Source organism: Gopherus flavomarginatus, chromosome 8 (assembly GCF_025201925.1).
Source record: "Gopherus flavomarginatus isolate rGopFla2 chromosome 8, rGopFla2.mat.asm, whole genome shotgun sequence".
NCBI classification, from domain to species: domain Eukaryota; kingdom Metazoa; phylum Chordata; order Testudines; family Testudinidae; genus Gopherus; species Gopherus flavomarginatus.
The window spans coordinates 24,401,282-24,415,766 of NC_066624.1; the positions used below are offsets into that span (position 1 = coordinate 24,401,282).

The following is a 14,485-nucleotide window of genomic DNA, read 5'->3' on the forward strand; positions in this document are numbered from 1 at the left end:
CCTGGCCACTGATTTGCTACAGTAATTTCCATCCTTTTGTGTAATACACTTACGCCTAGGGTACAAATAGGCATAATCACTGTCATACTCCAGGGCCCGAGGAGGGATTTGTTAACAAAATCAAGTTTTGCAGTTAAATAGAGAACACCAAAGAAGCCAAGTGTTTGCTATGAGCAGCTTTGTGACTTCTAGCCCAAAAAAGGTGTTCACGGGAGGTCACCTTACCATCATTGATCTCTCAAGTTCTACCTCTTGGAGCAACTCTGCAAATTCCTTAAAGGATTCAGCTATAAAGAGAGAGAAAAATGAAACAATTGATTAGTGCAGATCCTGGTCAGATCAGTGTTGAATTTTAGCTTCCTGATTGCCACATTAAGTACAACACTCCAAGCAGGGCCAGAGAAACAGCTGGGGTTTATTGGTTGACACTCCATCTAGGCAGGCTGTTTACAGATCCCATATAACACAGGCTTTCCTTTTCTCTCACAATGTCCACACCAAAGCCATGCCCAAAATCTGCCTCTTAGGCTTAAGTAGCAGGTTGAAAGCTTTACACTTCAACTTTAATAAAGGCTTTTGAACAAGCTCAAAAATCTTACTGCATCTTTGTCACTTTGAAGGCTCCCACCCATTCTCTCAGCATTGCCCAATTGTTTAATTACTCATGGTAGGAGAGTGTGATCACAAATGACATAAATGCTGCTCCATGGGTTGGCTGGAAGAGCGGAACAAGTGATGTCCTTTGGCTGACATGCTGCCTGAGGCAGAAAGCACTGACTCCATCAGCCACAGAGGATGCAACAGGACACTGCTGCCTGTTGTCACACTCTGGTCCATTATGGCTGGAACAACATGGAGGTTTGTCCTTCATGGAGCTTTGTTCATTTAACCAAAAGGAAAGACAATTCAGTCCAAGAAAGCTCTCTTCCCCTCCCACTCCCCAATCGTGAGCCTTGAGGAAGAGGCGGTGAAATCTCCCATCATTTCTTGTGGCTAACACTAATGAGGCCACATCCCCATATTGCAGACAGATCTGATCATTTTAACATCTGCATTCTGGGGCAAAGACACAGTCTTTATTCCCGCTATGTGAGAAGTCACGAAGGTGACATAACAGAAGTAATTGGAGCATATTAGCTCTGTCTCAGAGGAACTGGAAAAACTGCTGCTGCAGGTTAGATTTGGTTCATTATAGAATAACGAGGAAACTAAAGAGTGAACAGGGAAACCAAGCAGAAATATTTCATGCCCAGTTGCAGCTGAACATATGGAATAAGTTACCAAGTAAGGCCAGCAAGACAAATAATGCAAGGGAGGGAAAGGGGTGGGAAAAGTGAGAGAAAAGTTCAAATGTCCATTTCTACTCTTGAGAGGAGTGGCAGATAGAAGGCAGCCGTACTCCACTCCTCCAGTTCCTAAGCCTACGCAGCATAACACCCCCGCTTCCCCACCCCCTCGCAGTATGAACACTGCACAGTCAGGACCCATGACATTCTGGGGAGGGGGATACAGCCAGGTGGAGAGGTTGGAGATCAGCTTGAGAAACGCCACGCTTCCTCCTTCAACAACTGCAATTGCTTGTAGAAATGACTTCGGAACGTCTGCTCCATGTCGTCTACTCAAGTCTTTGTCAAAAACCTGGCACTTCTGGAGAGAGGACGCATCGCAGGGGACCACATGAAGCGCTTTGGCAGCAAAGCTAAGGAGCAAGCCATGCTACTGGGGAAGATTATGACGGTGTTTAAAGTAAAAGAATCGGCACTGTGTGCCAATGCCTTGAAATCCTGGTGGTTTGGTCTTATCTGCCTTGCAGCTGGATTCCTTTGTTTAGGGTGCTAGAGCAACACAGTGGAAGGATTTGAGAAAAATCTTACATACAGACACTGCTTTAGTGCCCACAGGAAATGGTCAAGCGCACCACGATAGGTGTGGAGTACTTCACAGAGCCCTGTGGAGAGGACTTCTCCATAAACTCTGCAGGAATTCCTACCACCCTCTATTTACACTCACCTCTGTTTGTTTACAGTCCAAGCCCTTTAATTCCAGAAGAGTATATATGTCGCCAATTAGCCCTAGCAGAGGAGACTGGAAAATTAACTCACTAAAGATGTTTTTAGAAAAACTTTTGGCTTTTAACAAAACAAAAAGGCAGAGCTCCTAGAAGGGAGCGCATCGAGGGCAATAGCACTAAAAACTGATCTATGTTAGAACATCCTCAGCAATGTGCCAAATAATGAAGAATGGAAGCATCCAGGTGTACAGGGCGACTTGTACACCAGTATCTTGTTTTGCAGGTAATGTGTGCAGAAACCAGTCCTTGCCCTAGCTGCAGGCTAAGTGCTCTACCCAGCATTCAGAGGGACATAGATATCTTAGTGGTAGTCAGGAAGTCTGTCCAGTCTTTTGTTTAAAAAAAAAACCCTAGCTGTAGCAACTACTGCACAGCAAATGAATGGTTGTTAGGTATTGTAGGGGGATTTACTGTACAATTGCTGAGACGGGCAGAAAAGGAAAAAAACACCAACTTGTGATATGATAATTCCACTGTCATCATCAAAATAGCACCTTCTCATTATTAGTCAGTGATTCTGAGTTTCCCCCACAAAAGAGAGCACTTTAAATACTCAAACACCTATCTTTGAGCTGGCTGTGATGGTTGTTGTCATATTCTACTACTGGCCCAGGAGCTGAGGCATGCTAACGTTCAGCATGGTCGCCAATGGCTATATGAAATCTGAAGTATCCACAGGTTCCAAGAGGTTAGGTTCAGGGAAAATAAGCACCAGGGGCAGAGCTGTCATCACTACAGAAAAATGCCATAAATCCCTAAAGTGGTGGGCACAACAAGAGGGTCTTGCATCTCCTGAGGCAATAACTGGAGTTACCCATATAATTTACTCATGTGTCAGCGGAAGACTAGGCCCACTTAAACTGTTTAAAAGCAACTTGTGAATGATTTTTTAAAACAGATTTGTGCCCTTTTTGCTGCTTTATGGCACGTAAAGAAGGCTTGACAAGTTTTGCTGATTTTTTTAATGATTTGTTTGCCATTTTCCCTCCCCATTAAATTATTTAAGAATTTCAAGTCAGGTCCTCCCCAGTTTTGCTGGAGAACTCCTTGAGTGTTCCAGTGATGTCTCAGTATGAGCTCATTCCCTAGCTAAAAGGGCAGAGTGAAGGGTTTCTGAATCTTCAGCAAAGAGATCCTTTTTCCCAAATGTTCATTAGGTAGTGCAGTTAATATTTTGTTAACTCCTTCTAAGTGACGCCAGTTGTCCTGATTTTATCATCTTCAGTCTCATATATTTTGAAGCCCCAGTTCCTAGATGCACATGAATGCATGAGAATCTCAACTTTCATTTAAAAATAAAGTAAATTTTCAGCTCTTAGATTCGGGAGAAAAACTGGAAAACATGAACCCTAGAAAGGTCAAAACAAAACAAAACAAAAGGCAAATAAAACCCCCAACATGTGTTACTTCAAAAATCTCTTGATTTTTAATCCCCTCATGATTTTGGGGGCCTGACTCATGATTTTTGAACATATGTGTTTGGCTAAGCTCCAGTCTCAAAACAGCTTCACTAAAAATTAATCATATTTCAGTGTTTTGTAAAGCTGTAATTTCATTATTCCCCAATCACCTTGCAGTTTCCCAGAGTTGACAAGACCTAAATGGCTAATGAGGAATAAAAAGAAGCAGGAACGAGAAAAAAACACCCTTCCAATACCTCCGTCCCCCAGTGCCTGGTTCAGTGGGACCCCCAATTCATGACTGGGATCTCTACATGCTGCTGGAACATAAATAATAAAATAACAAGTGGGGAAACAAAAGGTACACGCCTAATTTGGTTTTCTTGCAGTTAACCTTTAAGTGACAATAACTCTTGAAAGTTTCCCATGCTTGTTTAGACACAGCAAAACCTGCACATATGACCAAAAGACCAACCACAATCTGCTATTTAAACAGACGTGGGCCTTCCAATAAAGGTGGAGTCAATTTGTGCTCAATACATTTGGGGCACTCTCTTGAAATGGGAGGCTGACAATTAAGGGTTGTGTCTTGAGAAAATTCCACACTTACGGTGGTGTTTTCAGCAACACGGTTGCTTACACTGCTGGAGGGTTTCTAGTGAACTACTGGAAACCCTCGATTACAGATGTATGTGAAAACCTGGCTCTATATTGCTGAAGCTGTTCAGTGATAAAATAATGTAATTCATACAAAGCTATGTAATAAGGACATGTCAAAAGCAATTAAGCCACCTCAGGAGAAAGCTCCATCTACAAGAGACAACACCAGCAAGGCGTCTTCCTCCTGAGTCACATTTGAAGCATTCAACTTCATTATTTTATAACAATGCATTTTAGCTTTGTCCAAATCTGCTTGAGTTTGTAAAGAGCACAGGCCTTGCCATATGCCTCCATAACAAGTGCAACACTGTTCACGTTTACAGATCAAACACACTCCCCTAGAGTTTGATTAAAAAAATATTCTATGGATTTGTACGTTCCACCCCTTGTTCTGTGCAGCACACCTCTGAGCTATCAGATCCTATGCCCGGGGAGAATCTTGACACTGATTACAAACTACCATGTCACAAGAATTTTAAAAGTAGAATAATTAAAGTCACTTGTGGCATGTCAATGACTTGTTCCCATTTTCAGACAAAGGGGAGATTTTCAAGAAGGCTTTCTAGTTGCATCCAACAGGGAGAGACTGCAGGAACTGGTGTGGAAGAAGAAATACAAACCACATTTCTTCACACTGAGTGATGAGAGTGGATCACCTTAAAAGGTAACTTCCTTGGTTCACAACTGAAGAACTATTTGGTGTCGTTTAAGTTTGCGAGGCCCAAGATCTGACCCTGTTATCTTCCTTCTTAGATCTGTTTGCAAACACCTTATATGGAGTCTGAAATCCTTGATAGTCCTCCTCACCCTCCCCAACCACCCAGAACAAATGCTTTACTGTTACAGGGCACCTAATGCTGGTGAGAGGTGCCAGCCTGACAACTCTGGATACTGAAGCTCTCTTTATCCACAGAACAGGTGCTCCGCTGAGCAGATGCAGCGGCAGTGCAAACATCCCCAAGCTAACTGATGAAGAGGCTCTATTTTCTTCCCCCCTTAACCACTCCAGAGTGGTGGGCAGACAGGCTACACATTCAGACTGGGCTGATGAGCTGGAAATTTCTTTTTGGATTAACAGGAAAGAGACACTTGCTTCTTGGATTGCTCTTTTCCTCAGATCCTTCCGTTCCCAGTAGGGCTGATTTATATACACTGTTTTCCTCTCCATTATCCAGCATCACGAGTTTGGAAATTCAATACCTCTTTTTCCATTATAGTTGAACTCTGACTCTTTTTCAGCGGATTTCACCTATGAGCTTTATGCTGAAGGAAATCAGATTCTGAAGGGCAAATCACAATCTGCTCCAAAGTGCTTACAAAAAGCCAGCCTTTGCTTTCCTTCCTTCCTTCCCCCTGATGCAGGCTCACAGAGTCTCTCTCAACATGGACAATGTCACACTTCTGGGCACAATTAAACAATAATGTGACTCTGGCGTGAATCTGCATTAGTAGGCTATCTATTTTCCTCTCTATGCATCCAACCCTGCAAGTGCTGAACACCCTCAACTGCCCTTGACACCACTGGGAGTGGAGGCTCTCAGTATTTTGCAGGATCAGACTCTATGACCTGAGGGCAACATCAGGTTTTGTAAATTGTATGGAGGGCCGCTGAGGGGAGGGGGTCGTGGCCCAGCCCCCATCTCCTATCTGCAACCCTGGGACTCCTGCTCCATCCAACTCTCCCTGTTCCCTGACAGTCCCCCCCCCCCGGGACCCCTGCCCCATCCACACACCCCACTCCCTGTTCACTGACCACCTCCGGACGCCCGCTGCCCCATCCGACCCCTCCCCTCATTCCTGACGCCCCTCGCCCCTTCCCCCCAGATCCCTGCCCCATCCAACCACCCCTTCTCCCTGTCCCCTGACTGTTCCCGGAATCTCTGCCCCTGACTGCCCGCTGCCGCCCCATCTAACCCCCACTCCTTCCTGACTGCCCCCCCCAAGATCTCTTCCCCCATTCAACTCCCTGCTCCCTCCCCCTGACCGCCCCGACCCCTATCCATACCTCCGCCCCCTGACCACCACCCTGAACTCCCTTTTCCTCTATCCAAACCCCCCCCCCCCAGCTTCCTGCCCCCTTACCATGCTGCCTGGAGCACTGGTTGCTGGTGGTGCTACAGCCACACTGCCTGGCTGCTGGAGCAGGGCCACACCGCTCTCGCTGCCACTGTCACCATGCAGCACAGAGACCAGGTCAGGCTGGGCTCTGCAGCTGCGCTGCCCCAGGAGCTCACAACCCCACCGCCCAGAGTATTGCGCCGGCGGTGAAGCAAGCAAGCTGAGGCTGTGGGGGGGGGAAAGAAGACAGTGGCGGAGGGACCGGGGCTAATCTCCCAGGCCAGGAGCTCGGGGGCTGGGCAGGACGGTCCCACAGGCCGGATGTGGCCCGTGGGCCGTAGTTTGTCTACCTCTCCTCTATGACATTTCCATGGGATTAGAAACAGTTCTCCTGTATGACTCACGCACATTAAGCACTGCTAATCTACTTCCTGTAGTTTGCTGAGTTTTCCAGCACAGCTAAGGAATTTCTGCACATTTTAAGGAGCCCTCACATATCGATGTCACCACAACAACAGTTCCCAGACTTCAGAACTGCTAGTTCAACAGCGATGGTTAATCCCAGGGCAGATGAATTCTAAAAATGCCTTTTTTAGGAAGTTTAGTCCATTACTTTTAGCTCCCTGGATGCAGCGGACAAATGTTTAACCAACAAAGAATTTACTGGGTTGGCAGGAAAGTAATAAAATACATGGAAACCAAACCAGAAACGGAGGCGTTGAGCTCAGGGAAGCTTTGCATGCTGCTGGCTCTCCACAACGAAGCTGCAGTTTCAGAGGCACGTTGGGCGTCTTTTTCAATGTAATGAAGCATGTTAATTTTCTTCCCAAGGGGTCACAGGCTGGTGTTGATTCTGGGTCACCGTGGGGATTGTATATAGCATTTCAAACCACAGCAAGTTTAGATCGAGGAATACCGTTAGCCTGGTTCAGAACACACAGCCAAGTGCTCTGAGTAACACTATCTGGCCCAGGTAAAGAGCAGGGTGAGAGGGTAAGACAACATGCAATAACACTCCAAAGAGGTCACCCACAGGGTACTTACTACAATGGAGAGCCTCACTCTGGATTACTGCATTTCATTTCCAATCTTTGGCAATAAGGAAGAGAATTAGAGCTGTAAAACTATCAGGTCAAAATTAACCTATAGCACTGTGAGTCAGATTCTAAACATTAATTCCTGAAGACTGATTAGATGTCCTATAAACTACATTTGTGACTGCAACTATACGCAACCCACGCACTGTGAACCAAATGGCTCCTGGTTCTGTCTAAGGACCAGAACACAGTTATCAGCGCTGGACTCTACTATGCAGTCTCACAGTAAAAAGGAGATAAACTTTTCTAAGTAGCTGCAAATCTACATTGAAAGGAAAAGCACTTACCAATATTAATTTCGTCATCGGTTAGTGTGTCCCCAATAAAGTCAAACTGAAAGGACTGTAGAGTCTGAGAGAATTTCTGCACGGCAAAAGAGTAACCTGGAAAAGGAAGAATTGAAAGTTGAATGTTTATGTAACTGATACATAGGGGTGGTGAGTAAAGTTTTAGGAAATAAATATTGGAAGAGGAGGTTTACAGTGGAGGGGTTAAAAAAACCCAGAACAGATCTCTGTGCACTCCATGGATTTCAAGCTCTCTTGAAAAATAAAAAAGGTAAATGTGTATTTTATGTGCTGCTATTAGGGAACACATTTTCAAAGGGTCTCTGAAAGTACACCTGCAATATTGGCAGATGCAGCAAATTCCACAAGCAATTAATCATATGTGTCCATATATCCTGGTGATGAATGCAGGAATAGTTTTCATCTGCAGAAACATGCAATCTCAAATATACTGTTCACCATTTTGGGATACAGTCAGAGAATTTGACACTATGAATATTGTTTATGAGGACCAAGAGAGGTTAGCCATTTGTGGATGGCATGTTGGACCTTTTCTCTCCATCCCCTGTAAATAAATAAAATGTAAGTTGAACATTACAGGTCAGATCTTCAGCTAGTGTAGATCAGTGTAGCTCTATTCAAATCAGTGGAGTGATTCTGATTTACATCAGCTGAGGATTTGCCCATACTAGGAGCCAAATTTGTCATCCAGGGCATACCTCAAAATAAGTCTCAAATTTGCTCAAGACATGCTATCAAACACCAAAGCACTACCCATCCTGACATTTTAAACCAAGACTTTCAGAAATACATGTTTTTTTCCCAAGTACTGAGCACCCAACAGCACTTTTCAAAATCAGGTAATTTAGGCCATGTCTACTCTCCCACTTATGTTGCTCAAAGGCGAAAAAAAACACTCTCGAGCGACATAAGTTTCACTGGTGTAAGTGGTCATGTACACAGTGCTATATCGGCAGGATAGCTGCGACAACCACTCACTGGGGATGATTTAATTATGTTAACAGGAGAGCTCGCTCCCATCCGCATGGAGCGGCTACATGGGAGATCTTACAGCGGCGCAGCTGCATTGGTACAGCTCTGCAGCTGTAAGGTATCTAGTGTAGACATCATGTAGACAAACCCTTAAGCTTGACTAAGGCAAACATTTAGTTTGCAGCAAGCTGGAGAGTGAATCTACCCTGCACTAGCCCCATGAATCCTGCTGACGTATATTTACAGTTCATTAATGTACTTTGATCCCAGCTACTTGTTAATGAAGATCAGCAGGTGCACACACACAGTTAGTCCAAGACAGGCTAGTGCAGAATAGATTCATACCCCAGTTTGCCATAAACTAACTGTTTGTGTAGACAAGCCCTAAGTTTAGGTTCCTATATGTGAAAATTATTGCCATATACTTAAGATAGTATTTGCATGGTTTGTATTTGATGAGAAGAAGAAATTAATAGAACAAATGCTTTGGGGCAGATGGATGTATTATTGTGAGGACATATGTATTGCCATTTGGGGCAGTATTTCCACAAGTTTGCCCACTCGGAAAATAAAATAGAAAATCACCTTTCAAAATGATAGCTGCTGTCCCAGGGCATCACAAACACATAAACAAACAGTTCTATAGACAAGCAAGGGAGTGAAACAGCTGGGCTTGATAAGCCAGGGGTTCTCTGGTGCTCCAGGTAGCCCTTGGATCTCTTTCTATCCCAACGATGAAGAAACTGCTAGCCTTTAAGCAAAGATGCTTCCTGATGGCAGTTGATAGCCAGGTCCAGAACTATTTGTAGGCTTTCCAGAGAGGTTTCTGCCCAAGAGAATCCTTTTCTCTGTATCCTGTGTGGCTGCTGTGTGTCTTTGTTAGCTACACCATTGCTTTAAACTCAACTGATCACATCTGTAGAGGAGCTCGGGGGGGCGGGAACAAACACTCAGAGGAACAAATCCAAACTGCAAAGTTACCTGGCAAGATTAGAGCAATGCGGGCCACAGGTACCATTCAGTCTAAAGATATAGCAAGTCCTGCACCCTGGAAGAATCAGCAACATAGATATGGAGGTGGCAGGAATAGCCAAGCAGTTGCGTAGTCAAGTGACTTTATTTTTACCTAGTCTCCTTAATATTGTCCTACAATGAGTCCATGTAGTGAAGACACAGAGAAGGCATGGGATCAGGATTGGAAGGAGGGGAAGGGATTTGATCCATAAGAGGATCTTAAAAGTGTTTCACAGTATAAAAGAGTTTGAAACCAATGTGATGAACCAAATCAAGCCAATCTTCATGTGTAGAGCAGCATGTGTTGTTTATGTTTTGTGGTCCCCCTGTAAGAACAAGCACATGGGATAACAGAATGAAAGGGTCCAAGCTAGCGTGTGCCACAAGGGATGTGACGTAGACTGCAAAGCAGAACTGAGCCCAAACGATAAAGTTTGCTTCTTGATTTACATCAGAATTTTCCTAAAATTCAGGGAGGGGCTATAGTCAGCGTTCCAGGCTGGAACCATTATAAGTTCTGAGTTCTGAGGCAGAGTTCAAATCTGTATTAGAATCTTATCCAAAGGCTAAAGATTGTATGAACACAAGGGCAGGACATAAGGTTCCAGTTCATGCCCTACTGTATAATACGAGAAGGGATTCTTCTTATAAGATGGCCAACTGTCTGGGTACAGGTCGGGCCATATTTTCAATCCAACCTTAATTTGGCCTCCATTTTTGTGCATGCAATTTTCCTCTCCAAGTTTAGGCCACTTAGGGTATGTCTACACTGCAACATAAACCCAAGCTTGAGCCCGGGCTCAAGCCTAACCCCTCCTTGTGTCTACACTGCAATTTCACTAACCAAGGGCTTGGAACCAGAGCCCCAGGACCATGCAGGGCTGTAGGGTCTGATATAGAGTTAAGCCAGGACCCAAGGTCTGAGCCCTATTGCTTTGCAGTGCAGATGCAGCCCCGCTTGACTCGGGTCCCAGGAGTCAGCTGGAAGTATCCCACAATTCCGTGGGACAACTTTCTTAGTTCTTTCTATCCCAACAATCTGCAACCCTCTCTACTGAAAACAGAAGCCACCGGCCCCTTTTGTGAATGGCAGCAGATCAGGTCAGTTCCAGTCTATGCATTCGATGAAGTGGGCTGTAGCCCACAAAAGCTTATGCTCAAATAAATTTGTTAGTCTCTAAGGTGCCACAAGTACTCCTGTTCTTTTTGCATTTTCTTCTGATCACCGATCTGCAGGCACACTATCAGAGAGCCTCCGGGGTTTGCAATGCAGTGGAAACTGATCAAGTCTTTTGCAAAGGGAGCTGCTTCAAACTTCCTATAATGGGAAGGGCAGGCAGAAAAGTTTCCCCACAATCCACCACATTTGTAGGGCTAGAGTGGCCACATTTTATGGGGTGATGCTAGGGATTCTGGGATATAGTTACTTTAACTCGGGTCTGCACGCTGCAATGTGGACACCAGAGCCTGAGATTCAAGCATGGGTTGGAAAAGTCTGAATGTAGGGTTAAAATACAATGTAGATGCTCAAGCCCAGGGTTCCCTAACACAGCTCTGCCGACTCGAGCAGCACTGACCCTGGGCTTACATTGCACACAGACATACCCTTAGGGCTTGTCTGTGCAGGGACACTTAAGTAATCCAAATTAACTAAAAGGTGTGAATTTAAAATTGATTAGTTAAACTATATAAAACCCTTGTGCAGACAGACACTCGCATTCAGAATTAACGTGAAGTGGCCAGACAAAGGCCACTTTAATTCTGAATAGAGTATCCACACAGGGATTTAATGCAGTTTAAGTAATCGACTTTAAAGCCCCATCTTTAGTTAACTGGGATTAAATTTTCCTGAGTGTCCACATGTAGGCAAGCCCTCAGACACTTAGGACCACAATTTCAAAAGCACCCTCTGATTTGGGGTCTCTCCATTTGTGGGTGCCCAATTTTAGATACCTTGGCCCTGCAGCAAAATCTCCTGATGACACCTTAGCTTCCTATGCTGGGCTTTCAAAAACAGAGGAACCCAACACTGGAGGCCACTTTTAAAAATCTGGGCTGTCATCCCCATAAGAAAGTGTGGCCACAGATGAGGGACTTTCATATTAAAGTGGCCTAAACTGCATTAAAACAACACACACCCCTACCTACCTGCAAAAATACAGGTTACTATATTGCTTTTAAGGTTCCTTTTCCCTATATCTTTTCTTTGCATAAACAGCAGCAGTTCTAGATGCATTCTTTAGCTTAGATGGAATGTTGGCTTTGGTGAAATTACTCCTTTTGGCTGGTGCTTGGGACACCTTAACAGAAAAAGCCAAGGTATTTGCCAGGTGCCTGTCATCTTAGTATCTAAGCACTGACAGTGTCATTTTACATCTGTAGTGCATTTAGAAAGTACAGTCCAAAGACCAAATCCTTATTCTCTCAAGACCTCAAGATCGATGGGCAAAATCTTTCCCTCCACTTGAGATGGGTTAGAGTGAGATCAGAGCTCGACTACTAACAGATCAGTTAAGAACACTCTGAAAACCAGGTTTGTATGTGTGTTCTAAAAGGAAGAAAAGGAACAACATGGTGGCAGTGTTTGTGGTTCCCTGGCTCCATGCTATGAAATTCATTTTTTCCCCTTACTTCAAGCAGCCTTGTACCTTCGTGATACAGAAAGTGACTTTAAATCTTGACCTTGATCCAGGTGATCACAAACAGTTTTTAAAAAAAAATCTTTTACAACAGCAGCAGGAGGTGAAAAAAAATGCAGCTCATGCTGTCCCATTCAGCTTCAGCAAAGAGTAACGCTTCTCCAGACACATTTCCCTCTCCAAACTGGAGACAAAAATTGGACAGAGATTTGTACACACTCTTTATCGCTACTTTCCACCTGTGCATCATCAGAAAGCAGAAGGCAAAAACACTGGTGTATGGGGGGGATGTTATCTATAAATTTCCATTAGCCTGGGCCTCTGGGCTTTACTAGCCAATAGTTGACCTAATCAAGAGGAAACAAGGAAGAATGGAAAGGAGGGCCAGAGTTCTGTCAGATGCCCTCTGTTCCACTCAGCCTGCTCCACCCTTGCTCATTTTCTGAAAACTCTGTGTAAGAGGAGGGGTGTAGTAATTAAAGAAGAGTGCAGCTCCTCCTCTGTCTCATGCTGAGCTGGGCTGTTAACACAGTGATGTCACGCACAGCCTAAGTCTTACTTGTCAGGGATCCAAGTCAACATAAATAATCAACTTTCCATCTCCAAAGGCTCCATGGACATTCTGGCCGCTGGAAGAGATGATTCGTGTTCTACTCGCTTGACAGCAACTAGGAAATGGGGCAAGCTGCATCTCAGCTGTGCAGGGATTTCAGCTGGGGGTTGGACAGTACTTGCCAAGTCCTTCCCTCTGTGCCATCCTACAAAGCAGCTAACCATCTGGTGACTTGCTCTTGTTTCGGTTGTTTTTACTGCTGCTGCTCCTGTTTTGCTAATGGAAAATTCTAGACCAAAAGCAAGCAATTCCTCTATAATACACACTGCCTCAGAGGTTTTTAGAGCAGCCATCACTGGAATAAGTTGGTCCCCACTGTCCATAGCACAGCCTTGTAGTCAAAGTCCTTCGCTATCATGATAGGAAAGTTCCTCTCCTGCACTCAGCATGGCCTGTGTTCTTTGCAACACCAGAAAGCACACAATGACACTGTGCTTCCTGGCTACACTCACCAACTTCAACAATCGGGACTGCAATATTATTAGCTGAAATCCTGATCTTACTGGGATGAGCTGGTGACTACGGTGGGACAGCTGGGCGCTAGTTCCAGCTCTGTCACAGACTTGTGGAAGTCAGATTACCCCTCTATGTCTCAGTTTCCCCACCTGTAAAATGGAGAGGACAACCCAGACCTATTTCAGAGCAAAGATGTAAGGCCTGATTTGTCAACGCTGGGGAAAAATGCTTCCGGAGGGCTGAGGTGACTGATGCTAAAGAAGAGCAGGGTATTATTGAGAGTTCTGGGAAGGGGAAAAGGTTCCAAGGACAGCCTCCCTAATAGTGTCCCATTTCCCACTCAACCTCTCAAAGCCTGGGAACAAGACCAAAGATTCTGCTGCTAGCTGAGGAGAGAACAGCATGGTTTCCTCTGGGATCAGTTCAACGCCATTCCTTGGGCAGTCACTCAGGCTTCCCCTCTCCAACCTAGAGGATAGGCATGGGGTCTCTGCAATGGTCTGATCCTGTTGTTCTGGAGCACATTTGGCGACAGTACATGGTTTTCAACTAATCAAGAACTGACAGCTCTGTCACTTTCAGAGGGCCCTAGCCATTTTTGTACACACAACATCTTGGTAAGTCACCCAGTTACATTTCTGAATTCTCCTCCCTACTGTTATGCTGGTGGCATAAGAATTAATCACCATGGCTGCAAATGGAACATGACAGACATGGGATTATCCAAAAGAACACAGCTGCTTGTAAAGGTCAGAGAAAAAAAAAGCCTGAATTACATGGAGTTTGGATGAAAATACTGTTGAAACTGGCCTTTGCAAAAAACTCAGAGGACTAATTGGGGAAGCTGGCCAGCGCTCTCTTCACTGCATTCTAGTCTCTGCAGTACAGCTCCCCCACACAGTGCAGTTGCCCTTAAATAAACTGGACAGTGTTAGCTCCACATAAGCAGGCTGGCTTTGAGGAAGCTGATCAGCAGCTCTTCACTGTGTTGTTATGTTTCCGTACATAGAGTAAACCATGTCCTTTAAACCCGTACCAACTTATTTCAGAGTGACGAAAAAACAACAAAAAGAAAGAACAAAAGTAAGGTCCCCATCACAGAGCCCAGTGTGTTTCTCTCTTTAATAGCCCGCAGTAATGGATGCTCTCTTTGCAGACAGGCAGAGTTCTTAGAAATGTAAGCGTGTATCAGACAAA

General features: G+C 44.7%; 1 protein-coding gene across 5 annotated transcripts in view; it reads right to left on the bottom strand.

Moving 5' to 3' along the window:
* The window catches only part of OPHN1 (oligophrenin 1), a 125,099-nt gene that overhangs the window by 67,113 nt on the left and 43,501 nt on the right, over nt 1-14,485 (bottom strand). For 4 of the 5 annotated variants that reach the window (XM_050964635.1, XM_050964633.1, XM_050964634.1 and 1 more), the window contains exons 4-5: nt 7,574-7,669; nt 226-287 (exon numbers count right to left, since the gene is read on the bottom strand). In XM_050964635.1, the coding sequence (XP_050820592.1) occupies nt 226-287; nt 7,574-7,669 (158 nt within the window). Of the gene's footprint in view, nt 1-225; nt 288-6,213; nt 6,566-7,573; nt 7,670-14,485 lie in introns of those variants that run through there. The other variant, XM_050964636.1, reaches the window with a different exon arrangement.